The 20793-nt window shown below is 36.5% G+C and overlaps 2 protein-coding genes across 4 annotated transcripts in view; one reads left to right on the top strand and one right to left on the bottom strand.

Annotated features, from left to right (window-relative positions):
* ASB3 (ankyrin repeat and SOCS box containing 3) overlaps nucleotides 1–20793 on the top strand; it is a 119000-nt gene that overhangs the window by 5857 nt on the left and 92350 nt on the right. The gene's annotated exons all lie outside the window — the stretch shown is intronic.
* Nucleotides 9828–18804, bottom strand: CHAC2 (ChaC glutathione specific gamma-glutamylcyclotransferase 2). Of its 3 annotated transcripts, XM_043468557.1 has the most exons (3): nucleotides 18527–18804; nucleotides 12664–12699; nucleotides 9828–11083 (listed from the first exon to the last, which is right to left on the bottom strand). In XM_043468557.1, the coding sequence occupies exons 1-3, from the start codon at nucleotides 18659–18661 to the stop codon at nucleotides 10688–10690; spliced, it is 567 nt and encodes a 188-aa protein (XP_043324492.1). In that variant the 5' UTR covers nucleotides 18662–18804; the 3' UTR covers nucleotides 9828–10687. The 3 variants fall into 3 exon arrangements, with proteins under 3 accessions (XP_043324492.1, XP_043324494.1, XP_043324495.1); XM_043468559.1 differs by lacking the exon at nucleotides 12664–12699 and having other exon boundaries at nucleotides 18527–18780; XM_043468560.1 differs by lacking the exon at nucleotides 18527–18804 and having other exon boundaries at nucleotides 12659–12700.

The raw sequence follows: 20793 nt of genomic DNA, 5'->3' as shown, positions 1-20793 counted from the left end.
TAATATGTGACAAGGGGGTCATTTCATGTTGGTGGGAAAAGGATGTTTTAACTAGATTCTGCTGGTGTAATTCACCTATAGGAAAACCAACCAGATCCCCTCATCATAAAATATGTAAAAAGTAAATTGTGAGAATTCCTTGGCAGTGCAGTGGGAATTCCTTGGCAGTGTAGCGGTTAGGACTCAGAGTCACTGCCAAAGGCCTGGGTTCCATCCTTGGTCGGGGAATTAAGATCCCACAAGCTGCGCGGCGCAGCCAAAAAAGTGAAAAATGAAAAAGAAAATTGTAAATGCTTTAAAGATACATATTCATATGAGGCAATTAGGAGAATATTTGTATAATTGAAGTAGGGATGATGTTTTTTGGTAAGATAGGAAATCTAGGTGCTGTAAAAGGAAAGATTGACCTGCTATAATAAACTTTTTAAAATGAGTAATTTTTAAAATAAAAACATGTAAACCTTTCGGCCTAGTGATTTTATTTTTTGGATTCTCTGATTTAGAAACAAAAATCCTGACACATAAGGATGTATGTATAAAGATAATTCATTGTGGCATTAGCTGTAATGACAGAAATTACCTTTGCATATCTGATTTTCTAATAAGAAGGCATGGCTGAATAATTATATGCGAACTCTTTACAACTGAATTAAGTGAGGTGATTAGGAGCATGGGCTCAGGAGTTAGGCCAGTGAAATTCTGATCCTACCTACTGCATGTGTGACCTTGGATACGTTACTTAACCTCTTTAGAGCTCAGTTTTCTTAACTTTAAAATGAAGAAAATAACAAATGTAAGATGTAAGAACTATTATGAAGATCCATATTTATTTTGTATTCTATTAATTTAATAGATGTTGTGCCCAGGCACTATTTTAAGCACTTTATAGATATAAATTTATAATTGACTTATTCCTCATAATAACCCCCAAAGTTAGATTTTATTGTTTCCTCATTTTACTGATCAGGAGACTGAATCACAAGAGAGGTTAGTTTGTTCTAATATAATTCACACACGGGTATAAAATTATATATCTGCCATATTATAAAATATGGCTGAATAAAATTGTCAATTTTTTTTTCCAGTTGAAATTTTTATGAGAAAGAAATGAGAACTAACCAGATGGGCTTTGAGTTAAAAGTTGTCCCAGATCTCTGTATTGTTTCTCATTTAGAAATATAAAGGGAAAAATCGATAAAAATAAAGACATTTGCTCAACTTTAGCAGCTGGCCTGCGGTCTGAGGTTGTTTAGCAGTAATTACTCCAGAGACTGTGAGACAGTAATTGCCCTTTCCTGTTAATTTCCAATGCTGATCTTTTTTCCCTCCCAATTCCTCCTTTATATATAATTTACTCTGTGGTAATAAGAAGACTTCAGAGGACTGGGATACACATTTTGGGAAAAATAAATGATGAGAAAAGCTTTGGCCTTCAGACATTTTTGGTTAAAACGCAGCATGTATACAGGTGTCAGAATGCCAGCAAATATATAGATGGGAATATGAATATTGGATGCATTCATTTCTTAGGTACAAGGAAAAAAGGGAGATTGGAAATTTGATTTCAGACCAAGATAGAATGTTTCTTTTTTCAATCCCATGCCTTATACTTTTGTTTTTTTCCTAAGACTTTTCTGTTAGAATGAATTTTTAAAACATAGTATATACAACACCTGTGTATAAATACCTGGGTAGCATTCTTGCCAAGGTTGGGTATAAGAAACTTATCAAACAAAAAATGTGGTATATTCTATAAGACAACTGGCCTAAACCTTGAAAAAAACTTAATGACTAGTAATAAAAAAAGACTCTTCTATAAATATGTATATTATTATCTATTATCTGTATACTAAGATGTGTACTGTTATCACATCTTAGAAAAATAACACTGGTTTCAACTTTCACCATTTATTGGCCTTTTCCCCCCATTTAGGATCTAATCAAAGGTTATGCCTTGCATTTAATTATCTTAAAGTCAGTTTTATTTTTATTTTTAAAAATTTTTATTGGAGTATAGTTGATTTACAACTTTGTGTTACTTTCAGGTGTACAACAAAGTGAATCTATAATATATATATATATATGTATGTATGTATCTCCACTCTTTTTTATGATCTTTTCTCATATAGGCTATTACAGAGTATTGGATAGAGTTCCCTGTGCTATACAGTAAGTTCTTAGTAGTTATCTATTTTATATGTAGTAGTGTGTATGTTAGTCCCAATTTAAAATCTATTTTAAATTGTAACAGTTCCCCTTTGCCACTGCTTTTAGAGCTCTCTCTTAAGTTTTTTTTATTATTAACAAAATAACTGCTGCCAATTAAATTTATGACTTGCCATCTAGTGTAAGACTCGTCTCGATTTCAGAAGTCTGAAAGTGAAATAAATATATTAACAAAATATGGCAACTTGCCCAAAGTCATAGCACTGGTAAGCAGTGGAACTGGATATCAAAGCCGAACAGTCTTGAGCTCCTGAATCTGTTCTTTTGGCCACTTCTCAGTGCTGCCATTTTGTTTTTAGTGAGTTACTGCATGTAAGGCTATTTTTAGTGTAGTGCCTTCATTACATATTAAGTATGTAATATGTGTAGCTTTTAATACCATTTTCAGTACTTTCCAGTTTGCTGCTACTATATGTTTGTAACATTTGCATTTTGTGACTTTATTCAGTTTTTCTGTGCTTTGTTTATAGGTTGATTCTCAAACTTCGCAATATTGTTTATGCAAGTACTATTCACTATAAAATCCAGAGGTGTAATTTGAACTGCAGAGAAGGAAATGTAATCGTGTCTGTCCTCTACCCTTTAAAATGTTCCCTTAGCTCTCTAAAATTAGTACCACCTTTGCTAAGTGAGTCCATTTTATTCTTGAAGATATATTTTAAGCTCTGAAACACTTTGTTCTAATTACACTAGTTGCTTTTCAAATCTGATGTATATTTATCTATTACCTATCTATCTATCTTTATTTTTTCCTGTAACTCTCCTGGGTTAAATCTATTGTTTTATGTTATTCCATGTCATCCTTATCTCACATTTCTTTCCCACCTTGTTGGGGTATAAATAATTACAAGTAATTTTTTTAAGGAAATGATAAAAAGTAGATACTTTGATTTTCACAGGCCTGGTATATCTGAAAATGCATTCATCTTGCCTTCTCAGTTAATAGTTTGGGAATAGAATTCATAGTTCAATCATTTTGTTTTGCTTGAAACTTTGAAGACATCATTCCTTTGCAGTTTACTATCTAATATATCTGATGAGAATCTCAAAGCTAGTCTGATTCTCCTTCTTAGCAACTAATATTCCTTTTCCTCTGGAATATTTTATTGAACTCTTTATATCGTTGGTTTTATGATGTTTTATGAGAGTATCTCTTTCTAGTTGTGGATCTTTTTTACTTATCCTTCATTGCACCCCTTGAGTCCTATTTGTTCATTTCTGGGAAATTTTCTAATATTATTTCTTCAATTATGTTTTCCTTGGGCTTCCTTGGTAGCTCAGCAGGTAAAGAATCAGCCTGCAATGCAGGACACCTGGGTTCGATCCCTGGATTGGGAAGCTCCCCTGGAGAAGGGAAAGGCTACCCACTCCAGTATTCTGGCCTGAGAATCCCATGGACAGAGGAACCTGGCAGGTTCCATGGGGTCGCAAAGAGTCAGACAGGACTGAGTGACTTTCACTTGCACCTTCCATTTTCTCTGTTTTATTCAGAATACCATTTGGATAGATTCTTCCAAGTAGAAAAAAGACAAAGAAAAAAAGGTAATGTGGAAGATCAATTCAAGAGATCAAATTTCCTTTGACTGTCAATTCTCTTTTTTGAATATCTTTTGTCAGTTTTTTTTTTTCCTGTTTCCATAGTTTCTTTCCAATTGCTCATTTTTAATAGATGCAGCATCTTCATGAATTTCTTTGAGGATAGCACTTACAAATTTTAAACATGTATAAGTTTAAAAGCTCTGCTTCCTTAAGGTGAGTTGATTGTTTTTATCCTTTTGTGCTTTTGCCATTCCTCAAAAATTAAAAAAAAAAAGGATTTTTGAGCTCTTTTGAGTGTGCAGAGAGGCCCAACTGTTGGGCCTCACTTTATTGTGAAATGAAGAAAAAGAGCTGCTTTTCCTCCTCTTCCTCCTCCCTGTGCCCAAATGAAGATGGCTTTATTGTGGAGCATGAAGGTGTTCTGATGCTTTCAGGGTAGATGGTTAAATTACCAAAAAAAAAAAGTTGTGTTTTAAGCCTGAAACTAGCTTTGTTGCTGCTAGACACTCTGTGTGTAAAGGAGTGAGATAAAAGCTTTGGTGTGCCTATCTCATATAGATACTTTAATCTTCCTGATTTTTGTCCTACAGCCCCCTTCTTCTGTCTCTCGGTTTGGCTCTTCTTCAGACTCTGCTGGCGGGAATGGCCTGTGTGGCTGCAGCTGTCTCATGTGTACGCGTGCATACCTGTGCGTCTGCACATTGCTTCTAGACTGCGGCTTTCTCTGTGCTTGCTTCACCCTCAATATAATCCCACCTGCTTTCTCTTTCTGGAATGCTTGAATGCACTTCAGTGGGACTTTGGTAGGAAGTAAAAGAAAATGCACATATGCTTAGTTTGTCTTATATAAAGTAGGTAATTGATAGGTATTTGTTGAATAAATCAGTCAGTGTTATTGAGAAAAATTGGGCAAAACATACTTATGTTTAAATTAAAAAAAGACTTGTGAGCTTAGAATGAGTGAGTGAAGTCGCTCAGTTGTGTCCGACTCTTTGCGACCCTGTGGACTGTAGCCTACCAGGCTCCTCCGTCCATGGGATTCTCTAGGCAAGAATACTGGAGTGGGTTGCCATTTCCTTCTCCAGGGGATCTTCCCGACCCAGGGATCGAACCTAGGTCTTCCACATTGCAGGCAGACGCTTTAACCTCTGAGCCACCAGGGAATACAGGTTCTCTCTGACCTTAGAATACAGGTACTTAAATGAATCTGTTTTTTAAAAAAATATTTATGTATTTGGCTGTACCTGGTCTTAGTTTCAGTAAGTAGGATCTTCGATCTTCCATTTGGCATGTGAGATCTTTTATTGTGGTATACTGACTCTTTTTGCATCATATGGAATCTAGTTCCTTGACCAGGGATCGAACCTGGACCCCCTGCATTGAAAGCTTGGAGTCTTAGCCACTAGACCACCAGGGAAACCCCAAATAAATCCTTTTCTTTTAACTTTATCCTGTTTCAGGAAAGAATCTCACTGGGGTTAAAACTTACGGGGGTGGGGGGAGGAACCTACCATCTCTCACTTTTCCCCCCTACCAGAATTAAAGGGCTTAATTCCGTTTTGTTCCTTTTTAGTGCTCAGCACAGCCGCTTAGCATGTTCTAGTAATCAGTGATAGTTAATGTGTTCATTTAACTTAAACTCTTTTTATCTCTCATTGGGGATAAATATGTGTAAAGTACTTAGAGTAGATTTTGGTATTTGCAGGAAGTGCTCCTTAAGTGTTAGCTACTATTCTTTGATACATGAACAACTTTTTTTTTTTTCTGTGAAGTTTTCTCTGATCTTTTTTTTTTTTTTGCTTTCTCTGATCTTGTTATTTTAACAGTTTATCTGTCTCTATTTTGCTTATATGTTATGTCCCAGTCTTTATGATGAGTAACATTGATTTGCTTGGTCATGCATCTCTCCAGCAAATGTGCTTCTTGATAGCTGGGAGCTATCTTTTTCTTTTTGTATTAATTTACTTTTTATTTTTGGTTGTGCTGGGTCTTTGTTGCTGGGCAAGGGTTTTTTCCTAGTTGTGGCCGACATCTGGGGACTACTGTTTGTTTCAGTGCGAGGACTTCTCGCTGGGTGGCTTCCCTAATTGTGGAGCACGGACTGTAGGTGCACAGACTTGGGTCGTTGTGGCTCCCGGGCTCAGTCGTCGCGGCCCGGGGGCTCAATAGTTGTGGCGCACGAGCTGAGTTACCCATGGCGTGTGGGATCTTCCAGGACCAGGGACCTCACCTGTGTCCCCTGAATTGGCGGGGGAGTTCTTCACCACGGTGCTACCAGGGGAGTCCTGAGCTATGTTTTTTATCCAGGTAGTCTTGCTGCGTGAGTTGTTGTTTGCCACATGTCATTAGTCCCTCTTTTTTGCTGGGTCTTCATGATTGAGGAGGGAGGTGTGACTGGAGCATGGCGAGTGTGCGCTGGTGGGAAGTGAGATGTGACAACTATGTTGACACTAGATTGTAAGTCGTAGAATACCAGGTTAAAGAATTTGAGCTTTACTTCGTATGCTCTGGGAGGCATTTTCATTACTGACTAGATTAGTTCCATATTTTAGAAAAACAGTTGTGAGTGCAGAGTACAGAATGTGATGGAAAGAAGACATAAGATTGGAGGCAAGAAGATGTAGGAAACTCTTGCTCTTGCTGTGTTATAAGATTCTTATTTTACTTGAGAAGTCTTACAGCTCGTGCTTGAACGATAGGTCTTAACCAACACAAAACCTTCTAAGTCATGTCAGAGATAACTTCAGGGCTTCCTTGCTAACTTTGCTCTGAGTTCTTATTAAGAAATACTACATATAAGTTTTAATAATACTAAAATGTAATAGAAACAGGGCACACAACTACAACAGTGTACACAACTGCAGTAGTGAAAGTGCTGCCCTCAATGTGCCAGCAAATCTGGAAAACTCAGCAGTGGCCACAGGACTGGAAAAGGTCAGTTTTCATTCCAGTCCCAAGGAAAGGCAATGCCAAAGAATGCTCAAACTACTGCACAATTGTACTCATTTCACGTGCTGGCAAAGTAATGCTTAAAATCCTCCAAGCCAGGCTTCAACAGTATGTAAACTGTGAAATTCCACATGTTCAAGCTGGATTTAGAAAGAGCAGAGGAACCAGAGATCAAATTGCCAACATCTGTTGGATCATCGGAAAAGCAAGAGGGTTCCAGAAAAACATCTATTTCTGCTTTATTGACTACGCCAAAGCCTTTGACTGTGTGGATCACAACAAACTGTGGAAAATTCTGAAAGAAATGGGAATACCAGAGCACCTGACCTGCCTCCTGAGAAATCTGTATGCAGGTCAAGAAGCAATAGTTGAAACTGGACATGAAGCAACAAACTGGTTCCAGATCGGGAAAGGAGTACATCAAGGCTGTATATTGTCACCCTGCTCATTTAACTTATATGCAGAGTACATCATGAGAAATGCTGGGCTGGATTAAGCACAGGCTGGAATCAAGATTGTCAGGAGAAATATCAATAACCTCAGATATGCAAATGACACCACCCTTATGGCAGAAAGCGAAGAAGAACTAAAGAGCCTCTTGATGAAAGTGAAAGAGGAGAGTGAAAAAGTTGGCTTAAAACTCAACATTCAGAAAACTAAGATGGCATCTGGTCCCATCAAAGCTTAAGGACTCTTAGGTAATCAAAGCCTAGGACTCTTATCAGTTTGTGTATCTGAATAACAGTAGTCAAAGACGTAAATAGAAATGCAGTGGAAGTGTTGAGCTTTTTTGCTTTGCAACATTTTGCTACCCTTCCTTGTATTTCTGTTTACATCTTTGACTACTGTTTATCAGGTACACAGATTGATTGAGTGATGGCATTAGTGTCTGATACATCAGAGTTGTAAAGAAAGATGAAGACTCAGATCTATAAGAAAATCATTGGAGACCTGAGACTACATGGAGTGGGTGGAGAACAGCAGAATAAAGTTAGATTGGAGGGACATTTCCAGTAAGAAATAGAAAAAATCTTGTGCTTAGGGTGATTTTATTTTAAAGCCTTAGAAATTCATAAAAATAGATTGTTAGGGACTTCCCTGGTGGTCCAGTGGCTAAGACTTTGCACTCCCAATGCAGGAGGGTCTGGTTTTAATCCCTGGTCAGGGGATTAGGTCGCACATGCAGTAACTAAAGATCCTGCATGCTGCAACTAAGATCCGTTGCAGCCAAATAAACAGTAAATATAAAAAAAAGATTGTTAAAAGCTGAAAAAATTTACAGAAAATATAGTCACAGTATTTTTGTTGAAAAACATAATTGGAATATCCTATTTGATATATAAATTTTTAATGTGATGAGAGGGAATTTTAAGCACATTTATCATATAACTGAAAGAATCAGGGATATAAATTATAGGAGTAAGATGCTTACATTGATATTCTCAACTACTCCAGTTATAATTTAAAAAAGATTTGTTTTTATGGAAAATAGAAATTAACATAATAGAATAAAATCTTGACTATTCAATGTTTTAAAATCAGTCTTGAAGGAATAGATCACGTTCATGTTTTCAAATATTCAAGGTTGACATCACAACAAACTTTATTTCTCTTAATGATAACTTTTTATGTATGGAGATTGTATCTAGACTGTGCTTACACTTCTTGGTAGATTGAAGAGTAAATGTGTTATTTATTTGGGAGTGGGGAAAGGAAATATAATAGTGGCCTGGAGTAGGAGTAGAAAGACCTACTTTAAAATATCATCTCCATTATAGAGATTTTTATTAAAATTTTCTTTTCTCAATATAAGGTTTATGCTCATACTTTTCTTGAATTCCTAAAATTTAACACCTAAGATTTGTTCTCTGAGGACTGAGTCTGAGTTACATGTGTAATGAGGGCAGAATGAGAGAGATTGCTTGGGAAGTGAGGTCCCAGGGCTATAAAGAAACTTGTACTTTTGCTAACAAAAATAACTTTTGCTCTAGATAGCTTACTACCTTTATGATAGATTCTTAGTCACTTGTGGGCTCCAGATCCTAGCAGCCAATTTAGTATTGTTTAGCTTCTCGATTTTAGTTATGTTTCTCCCCATCCCAGTGGAAATGAATGTCCCTGTTCCTGGGCTCTTTGGATCATGGCCTCCCTATAAATGTTGATGGTATACCACATGTGTATTTTCTAGTTAACTTCTATTAATAACTGAAAGTCTAGAAAGATACAAATGTGGATCGATCCCAAAGTAATCCCTCTCCCTTGATATGTAGCATATATTAAATGGTAGAAGAACCACTTTGGGAGTTACAAATTTCTTTGGACTTAGGTTTATTTGTAAAATGAAAGGCTGGATCTCTGAGTACATCTATGTGATTCTGAGCTATGGCATGTGACTCTTGGACAGGCTAATTATATTTGTGGGAATCTGTATACATCTATCAAAATTAATATCTGTATCTACGAAGCCACATATTATTTCATTACACAAAAAAGATGTAGGTTAGTAAAGATGTGGATTTTTAAATATATTGTAGACTCTTGCGCTTTAGCAGAGACATGGACTTCTGCTACTTACTGGATGTGTACTTGTATACAAGTTACTATGAAAACAAGCTGAGAGGATGCTCCTGTGTGTAAAGTGCCTAGTACATCCTTATGAAATATTCATTAATGAATGTTAGTGCTTTTCTTGTTGTATAGGACAGGTGAAATGCCTTCTAGAAAGTGAATACTGAAAATGTTGAAAAATATTTTAAATTTTATGTAGCTGACTAAATTACCAAGTAAGGTGTTTATAACAAATTAAAAAGAAACATGAAAAGGACAGCTTTATTTTACATGAACAACTTCTGTGCTAATTATTAGTTTCACATTAAATCTAATGTGATACCAAAATTCTTTTCATGTTGAAAGATTTTAGATAGACTGTATGTCCTGTTGAGAAGGAAATCACTTCTAATTAAGAACTGATCTGATTAGTCTGAATCAAGGTTACTTTTACATGTGTTAATAATGTATACATGGTTCCTAGGTGGGTAGCATCATCACACTATTTAGTGGATACCTTTGTTAAGTGACAAGATACAAGAAAGAAAAAAAACTGTAGCAAATGATCAGGTAACGCCACTTCTTACTTTAAAAAAATTACAATTCTAAACGCCATTTCAAACAGCAAACTTTCACTATACATGTTTCTGTTAATTTGTAATATCAAAAAGCCTATCTTTTTTTTTTAAGTTTCAGTATAAGATTAATACAAATTGAATGATAAATTGTTAGACGTAATTTGTGTAATTTGTGCTTTTCTAGCAGAAAGGGTTTTTACCATGTAGTAAAATACATTTATTCAAAAAAGGAGAGATATAGTACATTGTAATTTCAAAGAAATTTTTATATTAAAATGTTAACCTTTTGGCTTAAATTGGAGTTTCATTTAAACTCTAAACAAAGAAGTTCACGATCAAGGCCAAAATCTTGTCTATATTACCATACATATCTAATTATATGTTATTTTAAGCTTATTTATTTTAAACCATGATTACAGAGTTAACATATGGGAATATATTAAAGGCATAGCCTTATTATATTTACTGGACTTTTGGTTTAATTCTCTACAACTTTAAACTAGTACTGGAATATGAAACAACAGAAGTGTATTTATTTAGATAAAAACAAGATCTGAAATGAGTCCTTCATTGTATTTTTCTAAAGAACTTCTCATGAGCAAGTATTCAATATCATGTAGCTGGAGAATCATTCATGATATTATTGAATTTTTTCTTTAACTATATACCAATATTTTGAGTATGCATGAGTTTCAGGCCAACTGCAATCAAACTGTGAATTTAGGTATTATCTTGACTACAACATTAAACACAACTAAGATTTTCAAGTCACCACGTTTACAAATCATATTGCCATTGTGTAGTGAAGCCATTCTCTGAAGATTAAAAGTTCTGCTTGTTTGGAAAAATCAGTTAGGTCTTTTTAAGCAATTGAAGTTCTGCTTTCCTTCTAAACGTTCCTTTACTAATTTTTCCAAAGAGAAAAGATGCTCATCTGCATCTTCTGGCACAAGGCTTCTCATAGAATTTGCAAGTTCAAAAAGATATTCTGTATTTTTTCCACTTGGACCAGCTGCATTAAAAATCTGTTCAGCGATGTCTTCCAGAGGTGCAGGACCAAGATAATTAGGATTATCACATGTTCCAATGTATAGCAACACACTGAATGGTTCTGTTGTGGAATCTTTTGGATAAAAAATGACTGTTGTGGTCCTGTAGCCTCCTTTTTCTCTGAAATCAAGGTATGCTTTTATTTCTTCTTCCCTTCCTACTGGCAGTCTGTAAGCAACACCCCATACACAACCCTGTTGAAAAATGAAAAGAATGTATCATTTAGTATTTACAAGGCTAAAATAGGTGAAGATAGATTATGAGCTAAGAAAATATCTTGTATATTCTTAGAAATCAGTGCAGTTTTGCTTCCCTTAATGTGTAACGAAGAGGTATATACTAAATAATAAAGGAAATAAGCATTTTAAATTCTTCAATCTGAATAATTTCCTTGTATACCAGGATATTTATCTTTGTTTAAATTTTTAAAATTATGTCTTTTAACTAATGGGACTGATATGAAAAATATCAGATCTTCATTTAGTCATTAAAAATATAGTTCTAAATCTTTAATCCATAAGCATTTCACTGATACTATGCTGAAACCCACTGGAGTGGGTTGTGATTTCTTTCTCCAGTGAATCTTGCTGACCTAGGGATCAAACCAACATCTCCTGCATTGATAGGTGGATTCTTTACTGCTGAGCCACTAGGGAAGCCCTTATAAAATATATTAGTTGTTCCCTTATTTGCAAAAAGAGTTCTGTATTTTAAAAGCTCTGTAATAAAGTAATCAACTATTAAGGCAATAGGTTCATTTATTTGTTCATTTCTTCACTGCATAAACTTTCAAATATCCTTAGTAAATTACTCCATCCAGAAGAGTAAATGGCAAACTCTGTCTAGGGAGCCTATGAACAGTGTCAGTAAAAGCAATGTGCTTTAGCTGCAAAGATTTTTTGTAGTATCAATAAAATATCTGTGATACAAGCAAGATTTATAGTTTGTAACACAGATTTTCTAGTTTCTTGATAACTTTTAATTATTAAACTTCAGGTTGAATAAATTATCTTGAATAAATTAACATTCTATAGGAACAAAGTGCCTTTTATTACCTCTAATTAGGATTTTTAGTTACCAGTTTGGAGCCATTTTTTTATAGATGTTTTTCCTAATGTAAGTTATGAAAGCATTTCATAATTTCACCATTATTCATCTGCTATTGCTTGATTTTTATTATTTTTGCTGCTTTGATTTTTATATATCAAAGTCCTTTCTAAAGTTAAATATTTAACTTCACAGTGTAAAATTTGGATCTCAATAAAATGATTGAAAATATTTAAGAAACAGAGAACTATCAGAGATAAGTTTTCTAGTACTTCATACTTTTTAAAAAACCTGTTGTGCTATTGATAAGATTAGGCAGTAAAGAAAGTGATAATTCATGACTGAGATTTTTGCTGAAATACTAGACTCCTAGCAAATGTGAGGAAAGCTTTAAGGCTTTCACTTAATTCTTTGTGGTCATCTGGCTGTCTGAGGATTGGCTCCGTTAACGTGAAAGGAAACCACAAAATTCTCAGTCAACAAACTCATCAAGAAGGGAAAAATGAGACTACATGCCATTGGCTTTTTGTTGTCTACCTTGAATTCTGCATCCCAATTTTTCCCAGCACATAAGAAGAAATACAACTAATACAGAGAGGAATTTCTAGGCTTAGTGTAGTTCAAATTGTCTGTGATGACTGCTAATAAGATTTCACTAATTATTAAAACTGCAAAACATGTTAACATTTTATGATTAAAGATTATATGAAAAAGAATTATACCATACCGCAGGGTCTTCAACAAGAGTCACAACTCTTCCAGGCTGTTTTAAGAAAAGTAAAAAAAAAAAAAAAAAAAAAATTTTTTCCTGAATTAAAGTTCAGTAACTGAGCATTAGCAATTTACTGTTGACATGGAATATTTTAACTTCATTTGTTTATACTGAGCACTTTTTAAAAGCTACTTATTTTTATGATCAATTTTAAAGTGAATTAAAAGAATATCTTATCCAAACTATCTTGGCCTTTTTAAAAAATTCTCTGAAATTTGTGTATAATAGGTATATTGTATTCACTTAGAATGGATATATTAAAACACACACACACAAAAACACACCTGTGACTGAAATCAAAAGCAAAAGGAAGAAGCAACTATAAATAAATATTCTGATCACTTTTTTTTCTCATCAGGGAATAAAGATTGCTATAGTGTTCCACTGAGGAACAAAACATGACATTCCAGGGTGCTTTCCTATAGAGAAGTGGTTCTCAAGTGTAGATAAAAATTACTTGGAGGTAGTTTCTGATTCTGTAAGTCTGGAACAGTCTGAGAATTTGCTTTTTTTTTTTTTTATACAAGTCCTACCTTGTCTCAAAGGTTGTGTATTTAATAGACATTAGTGAGAGAGTTGAGTTGTAAGCCACAACTTTACCTACTTGTATGCCTGCTGTGTGACACATAGTGAACCTGTATCATTCAGATATTTGTGCCATCCTTGTTTCTACTTCCTTCTAGTCTTTGTCCATTTGTATAGATAACTCATAATCATGGAACACATGGAATTTTGGATTTTTTTTAAATTTAACTTTCCTGTTAGTCTTCTGATACTTTTTAATAGGTCCATGATACTCGACCATCAATGAGCTATAATTTAAAAATCTTTGTACTGTTGGACATTTATATTTAGCTTTTTTTCTATTTAAGATAATGCTACAGTGAGGATACATATATTGATGTGGGTCATGTAGGAATTGCCATATTACCTTCAATTTCAAAGTGAATTTGGAACTATTTATTGAATACCTATTCTTTGTTGTAGAGACGATAAAACTGATTCTGGTTTTTAAAAGCTTATATTGTAAGTCTGGAATATGAACTTATTAACATGAAATAGGTAGAGAATACTTAAGGGCTGTGATGTATGCTGTTTATTAAGTGAAGTAATAATTCTGAGTCTTGGGTGGTCAGAAGGAAAGACACAATTCTGAGTAAGGGTCTAGGAGCAGAATTAAACCAGGCCAAAGTGTCTGACTTTAGCAGAGGCTTCTCCAAGTATGGAAGATGATTCAGAAAGATAACTGGAGAAATAGGATAGAGTCAGATTTGAAAAGCTAAAGATTGGAGTTGAAATTGGGGGGCAATGGAAAAAAACAAGCCACTGAAATTTGGGAGAAACAGGAAATGAGGTGCTACTGTAGCACTCAAGTTAGTAGGTGACTGGCATGATAAAAGCAGGTTCTTTGGGAAGATTGGTGTGTTAAAGTATATTTGCTGTTCAGTCGCTCAGTTGTGTCCCACTCTTGCGACCCCATGGACTGCAGCACGCCAGGCTTCCCTGTCCTTCACCATCTCTCGGAGCTTGCTCAAACTCACGTCCACTGAGTCAGTGATGCCACCCAACCATCTTGTCCTCTGTTATTCCCTTCTCCTTCAGCCTTCAGTCTTTCCCAGCATCAGGGTCCATCAATACAAGGATGTTCATGGCGGGGAAGTATACAGTATGCATGTTTAAGTGGGAAGGAGGTAGACTGAGCAAGAAATGGTGGTGGTCTGCGGACGAGCTCTGCTCTCCACCTTTCCTTGCTTCCCCTTTCACCAGCCTACTCACTAATTCTTGGTAGCTTTATCTTCTGATTATTTTCTAAATTTGTTTTCTCTTCATCCTTTAGTTTCCTCCTTAGGGCTTTCTCTCTCTGCCTCCAGTTTGTTCTACATGGCCCTAGGTTGACTTTTTTTGCAAAAATTGGGTTTTGAATTTTCTTGTGCTTTAAATTTTTCAGGGTTATAATATTCTGCAGGATAAAATAAAAATTCCTTTGCATGAGTTAACTATAAACCTCACTTCTTACCACTTCCCTCTCAAGCTGTAATGAATTATTTATAATTTTTCAGTTCAGCTGCTCAGTCCTGTCCAACTCTTTGTGAGCCATGGACTCCAGCACGCCAGGCCTCCCTGTCCATCACTAACTCTCAGAGCTTGCTTAAATTCATGTCCATCCAGTCAGTGCTGCCATCCAACCTGTCTGTCGACCCCTTCTCCTCCCTCCTTCAGTCTTTCCCAGCATCAGGGTCAGATGAGTCAGTTCTTCACATCAGGTGGTCAAAGTATTGGAGTTTCAGCTTTAGCATCAGTCCTTTCAATGAATATTCAGGACTGATTTCCTTTAGGATTGACTGGTTGGATCTCCTTGCAGTCCAAGGGACTCTCAAGAGTCTTCTCCAACACCACAGTTCAAAAGCATCAGTTCTTCAGCACTCAGCTTTCTTCATAGTCCAACTCTCAAATCTATACATGACTATTGGAAAAACCGTAGCTTTGACTAGATGGACCTTTGTTGGCGAAATAATGTCTCTGCTTTTTAATGTGCTGTCTAGCTTGTTCATAGCTTTTCTTCCGAGGAGCAAGCGACTTTTAATTTCATGGCTGCAGTCACCATCTGCAGTGATTTTAGAGCCCAAGAAAATAAAGTCTGTCACTGTTTGTTTCCATTGTTTCCCCATCTATTTGCCATGAAGTGATGGGACCTTTACAAACATTCATATCTTTGAATGTACCAGTGCCCAGAGTGGAATGGGCTTCCCTGGTAGCTTAAATGTTAAAGAGTCCACCCGCAGTATGGAGACCTGGGTTCAATCCCTGGGTTGGGAAGATGCCCTGGAGGAGGGCGTGGCAACCCACTCCAGTATTCTTGCCTGGAGAATCCCCATGGACAGAGGAGTCTGGCGGGCTATAGTCCATGGGGTCACAGAGTTGGACATGACTGGGTGACTAGGCACGGCACAGCATTGCACAGCAGAGTGGAATGCCCTTCTTTAGAATTCCTTGGGTATCCTCCTGCCACTTTTTTCATAAAGACTTGGCTGTCTTTCCAGGCAACTTTGCAGCAGCTCCTTCTAAACTCTCATTGCACCTTTTCCCTTATAGCACTTAGTAGGTATTGTTGTTTGCATAGGTGTTTCCCACTTATATGTGAGTGCTCAGTAGTAATTGTTGAAAGGGGGAGAGGTAGTCAAGTCCTTGATGTAGGTGGTGACAATTGAAACAGAAAACAAAGAGCATATGTAGGGAATCATGAAGGGAAAATAGATGGGTCCCTTTGACTGCTTATGGATGAAATACACGTGGACTGTTGATACTACTGATATATTTACCCAGAAATATTTTATAAAACTTAAGCTGTTTGTTCCTATTATTATTAGGGAAACAATGTAAATTTGTAAGTGTACTTAAATTTTTTGGGGAGGGCATTGAGACTGAAGAAGGGGTCTTGAATGGTGAATAGGATTGGAAGATGTGAAATATGAGCCATGATGGGTCCTTTCATTGGGTAATGAATAATGTTTCTGATCACCATCTAGAAATGTTACAGATTTAGTAAATATTCATGATTATCTCTTGTGTTAAAATGTTCTTTTTGAAATTGAAATATATTCTTTCTGTGAACACTTTTTCACATTTAAATAAATCCTTAATTTGATAAGAAATTGCTAGTTTTGTTAGAAATAAATGAAATGCTTAATTAAACTTAGGAAGATACTAAAATTTAATGAAGCTAAAAAGAAAGCATAATTAGGAAAGGAAGTAGGTTTGGCATTTTTCTTACAAATGTCACATTACAGTATGTAGAAATGAGTCCAACATTTGTTGAGTAACATCACATTTCATATGTACTGATGACTGGCTCACTAGCAGCATATGTTGCTGTAAGAAACATGGTGCTATGTAGAATCTTCATTATTCTTCTAATTTGCTAGGTGTTTCTGTAGCCTTTTGTATTTCGGTTTGTCAGACAGTTAATATTTGTAAAAGGCTTGTGCTCTATTATAATAGAAAATGTGAAGTAAAATAATGTTCTTTCTGGTTTGTTTTTTTTTTTTAGCAGAACAGTATACTTAGAAAATGTTTAATGTTTTAGGTTTTCCTTCAATATGCTAGGATGGATTCTTTAAATAAAGATTGGTATCAAACTGTTAGCCATTGCAGCACCCCCGCCCCCAACCTTCCTACCTTATGTTTTAATATATTTAAGTAAAGAGAGAGATTGACTTTTATAGCTACCTTCTTTACTGTTTTATTAAAGACTCATGAATTGTTGTATTGACTTGGCAATTTCTTATCATCAGTTTGTTTTGACAGTGTACATAACTCAGTGTGCTGTGTAACAAACATTTTGGTTGAGAGTCGAGTACTGAAATATGCTATTATGACCATGTTCTTAAGTATTTAATACTTGGTTTTTTAAACTGAAGCCTAGGTTAAGACATTCCTTTGCAGAATGGCAATTTTAAGTGCTCATATCTGACAACTCAAAAGGCATTTTATTTAACTTAGTTCTTTAAAGTCTTAAATGTTACTTTACAATATTCTTGGAGATAGTTTGGCCATGAAATCTCTTTTGGCCTGTACATGTGCATTTGTGGTAAATCACTCCCCTGTTTTCAAGTCTACCTTAAAGCCAGATTTTTAATTTACCAACTCTAGTTGAGATAGAATGGCATTTTTGGGTGATTTTAATCCTGTGTCTCATTTATGAGCAGGTGCAAACTACAGCCTTCTTCTCTTCCCTTTTCCATGATGTAATACTACAGGTATTTCTTTGGAATTAACCTCAATCTCTTTCTACATCTGATTTCTAGCATTTTAGATTTCCTGCTTTTGAGCCAATATTAATTTTTTTTTAAAGAAAGTGGTAAGCTCATAATTCTCAGTATTTTAGCAATTAAACATTTTGTACTCTTCTAAAAGTTAGCTATAGTAAGTGTTCAGCTTATCCAAATTATTAGTTACTCAAAATTCAGTTTTCCTTATGGATTACTTGTCTTGCAGTCAAAACGAGGCTGATGTGCATAAGCAGTGAGCTGTTATTCTCTGTATTTACAGTGTATTAAGATAAATGTCCCTGCATAACTGACTGAAGAATGGATCAGAGAACTTAATCTCACATTTATAATTTAGAGGAGAACCACTGAAGAAAAAAACATTAAAATAATGTTGGTTATAGTATTGGTACTGTGCTACTTAGGTAACAAAGCTGGACTCAACTTCTGAAGTACCTGACAACCAAGGTGATCAACATAAGCTCCTTTATAACCAGAGGTAATTTTGGAAACTAGTTTTTCTGTGAACATAGGTGTCATAAAATAAAACCTTTGGAAAGATATAAAGAAATCCCAGAAATAACATGCACGTTTAAGCTCAGACCAATGAAAATCTGGCAGAATGCAGAAATGCCAACAAACTTAATTGTTAAAAAGCTGAATTTACTAGTTGATTTTAGTATGTCAACTCCGTGGTGACAGGAAGGTTTATTTTCCTGTCCTTTCCACACCTTTTTGTGGCGGGGGGAGGGGGGGTAGTTGCCAAGAAATGGGATCCCCTCTCAGCACGTCAGCCTTGTGGGAGCTTGTGCCCACGTTTCTTGCCTCCTCAAGAAGTAACTGCCACCAGCATCTCCAGCGGCTTCAAAAGGACTGCCCTTGGTTTAGGATCCCAGAGTCGGGGGCAGGTGGCCGAGGAAGGCGCACAGAGGTAGGAGCAGTATTCCTAACCCACTGGCCTTTGGCGGTGGGGTGAGTCCCGCAGAGCTGGACAAGGAGTTGAGGAACAGTGCTCCGGGGACAGTGAGTGTGGGGGACCGGTTGCGCCTCACCTTGCCAGGAACTCCGCGGTGGTCGGTGCTGCCCTGCCAGAAGCGCCTGCTGTAGCCTGAGATATATCCAACCAGCTTGTCCTGATAGGGGAAGTCCACCTTCCAGATGAGAGACCCGTAACCGAAAACCCACATCCTTCCCTTGCTTTTCCTCCGTGGTGGCTGGCGGTGGCGGCGGCGGCGGCAGTGGCCGTCCCCTCTTCCGTGGGCTCTGAGCTGCTGTCTTGCTGCTGCCGGCAAGGGACTACGACTTTCCGGACGCAAGAAACCGGCTGCGCAGGCGCAAGGCTGCACGCCCTCCTTGGGGGCGCAAAGCACATTGGGACTTGCAGTTCGCGGGGCGGTTTCCCTCCCTGTCTCCGCCACCGTCACTGTTTTGTCTGTTTGCTTAGGGTATTTGGAAGCATTGATTTCCTCTCTGCTAAGCAATGGATTTTTCAGCAGCCTCTGTTTTATCACCCTACCTTTCCTGAGGTGCGTGTGGTCAGAAGACTACAGTACCCACAATCCTTTTAGTGTGGCTTTAAGGTTGGGTGTGTTTACTTTCTTCAGATGGGAGGAGAAGAGAGAGGGTGGGAATCTTGGGTGGCGTGGTCTAGATACACGGAGACGAACTGTTTATGGGCACCTTACGTGGCACTTAGAAAGACATTTCTTATGCTTTGAAAACTGGATTTCTGCCCATTTAACAAGAGCTAGGGGAATGCAAGCAGCGGTTGTAATCTGTATTTGACTTTATTTACATTAAAAAAATCTTTTTACCTTTCAAAGACAGAGTTTACTACAGAAGTTTTGTGCCTATGGAAGAGCTATCACTATTTCAACAAAAACTGCTTATATTTTTAAATGTTGTGTGTGAAACGACCTTAGTCATCTTTAGTATACTCAGAAACTCACTCAGAAAAATGTAGGTAAATGTTTTTAGCTTGCGCATAGGCTTTGGAAGCCATATGTGGGACCTCCTGTAATTTTATACAGGATTTGGAATCTGTGTACGTTTTTCTGTTGAAGAATTTAACAGATTTCATGAGTTTATCCAATAGGTCAAGTATCCTAAAAAAACGTTTTGATCTGCAGGTTAGAGCTGCTGCTCGGAAATACTGTTCAGGAAGCTCACTTGGGCCATCAAGGCCATGTTTCTGTATGTAAGAACAGAAGCCTAAACAAATGCTTGTTCTTTCTTGAAGATTTATGTTTTATAGTCTTCAGTTGTGTAAAAGAATACTAGAACATCCAGGTTCAAAGAGTATTATTTATACTCTTAAGAAGTCAGCAGAAAAATGTCACAAAGAAAAACTTAGTTTAAGAGTAACCAGGTCTTATTATACAGAGTGAAGTAAGCCAGAAAGATACAGAACATTACAGCATACTAACACATATATATGGAATTTAGAAAGATGGTAACGATAACCCTATATGCAAAACAGAAAAAGAGACACAGAAATACAGAACAGACTTTTGAACTCTGTGGGAGAATGTGAGGGTGGGATGTTTCGAAAGAACAGCATGTATATTATCTATGGTGAAACAGATCACCAGCCCAGGTTGGATGCATGAGACAAGTGCTCGGGCCTGGTGTACTGGGAAGACCCAGAGGAATCGGGTGGAGAGGGAGGTGGGAGGGGGGATCGGGATGGGGAATGCATGTAACTCTATGGCTGATTCATATCAATGTGTGACAAAACCCACTGAAATGTTGTGAAGTAATTAGCCTCCAACTAAAAAAAAAAAAAAAAAAAAAGAGTAACCAGGTCTTAACTTTCTTCAAGTTGTGGTTTCACATTGCTTGGAATGGTTAGTTTCCCCCTCTCATTTTTTCTGAAAAATTTCAAACATACAGAAAAGTTAGAAATATAGAGTGTGGTGACCATTTATGTCCTCCACATGGACCCAGTAATTAACATTTTGCCACAGGTACTTTACCTTTTATTTCTCTTTATATACTTTTAAATCTGAAATGTTTGAAGCTGCTTGTGCTGTGACTTAACTGCTAAATAATTCTAAGAATAAGGACATTCTCCTAATAACCAGAGTGCCAATATCACATCTAAGAAAATAAACAATAATTACATCAGATATTTATTCTATGTTCAGATTTCCTTAATTGCGTCAAAATTGATTGTTGTAGCTGATGTTTTACCAGTTCAGGTCCAGCTGGGGTATATTTATCATACATATTTGTTACCACATTATATGTATTTTGTTTGTGTTATCTTTTAGTCTAGAACATAGGTTTTATTAAAAGAGATCTTTATTTATTTGCCTTG

The sequence above is a fragment of the Cervus canadensis genome, chromosome 5 (genome assembly GCF_019320065.1).
Source record: "Cervus canadensis isolate Bull #8, Minnesota chromosome 5, ASM1932006v1, whole genome shotgun sequence".
Lineage (NCBI taxonomy): Eukaryota > Metazoa > Chordata > Mammalia > Artiodactyla > Cervidae > Cervus > Cervus canadensis.
The sequence above is the reverse complement of the archived record's forward strand: the minus strand, read 5'-3'. Positions and strand labels throughout refer to the sequence as shown.

Bases quoted from the DNA above. Each gene is read 5' to 3' on its own strand.
- CHAC2 (XM_043468557.1), bottom strand. From the start codon at position 18,661: ATGTGGGTTTTCGGTTACGGGTCTCTCATCTGGAAGGTGGACTTCCCC. The intron at 12,700-18,526 runs GTGAGGCGCAAC...TTCTTAAAACAG, and splicing joins ACCGCGGAGTTCCTGGCAAG to CCTGGAAGAGTTGTGACTCT. The intron at 11,084-12,663 runs GTATGGTATAAT...ATTTTTCAACAG, and splicing joins CTCTTGTTGAAGACCCTGCG to GGTTGTGTATGGGGTGTTGC.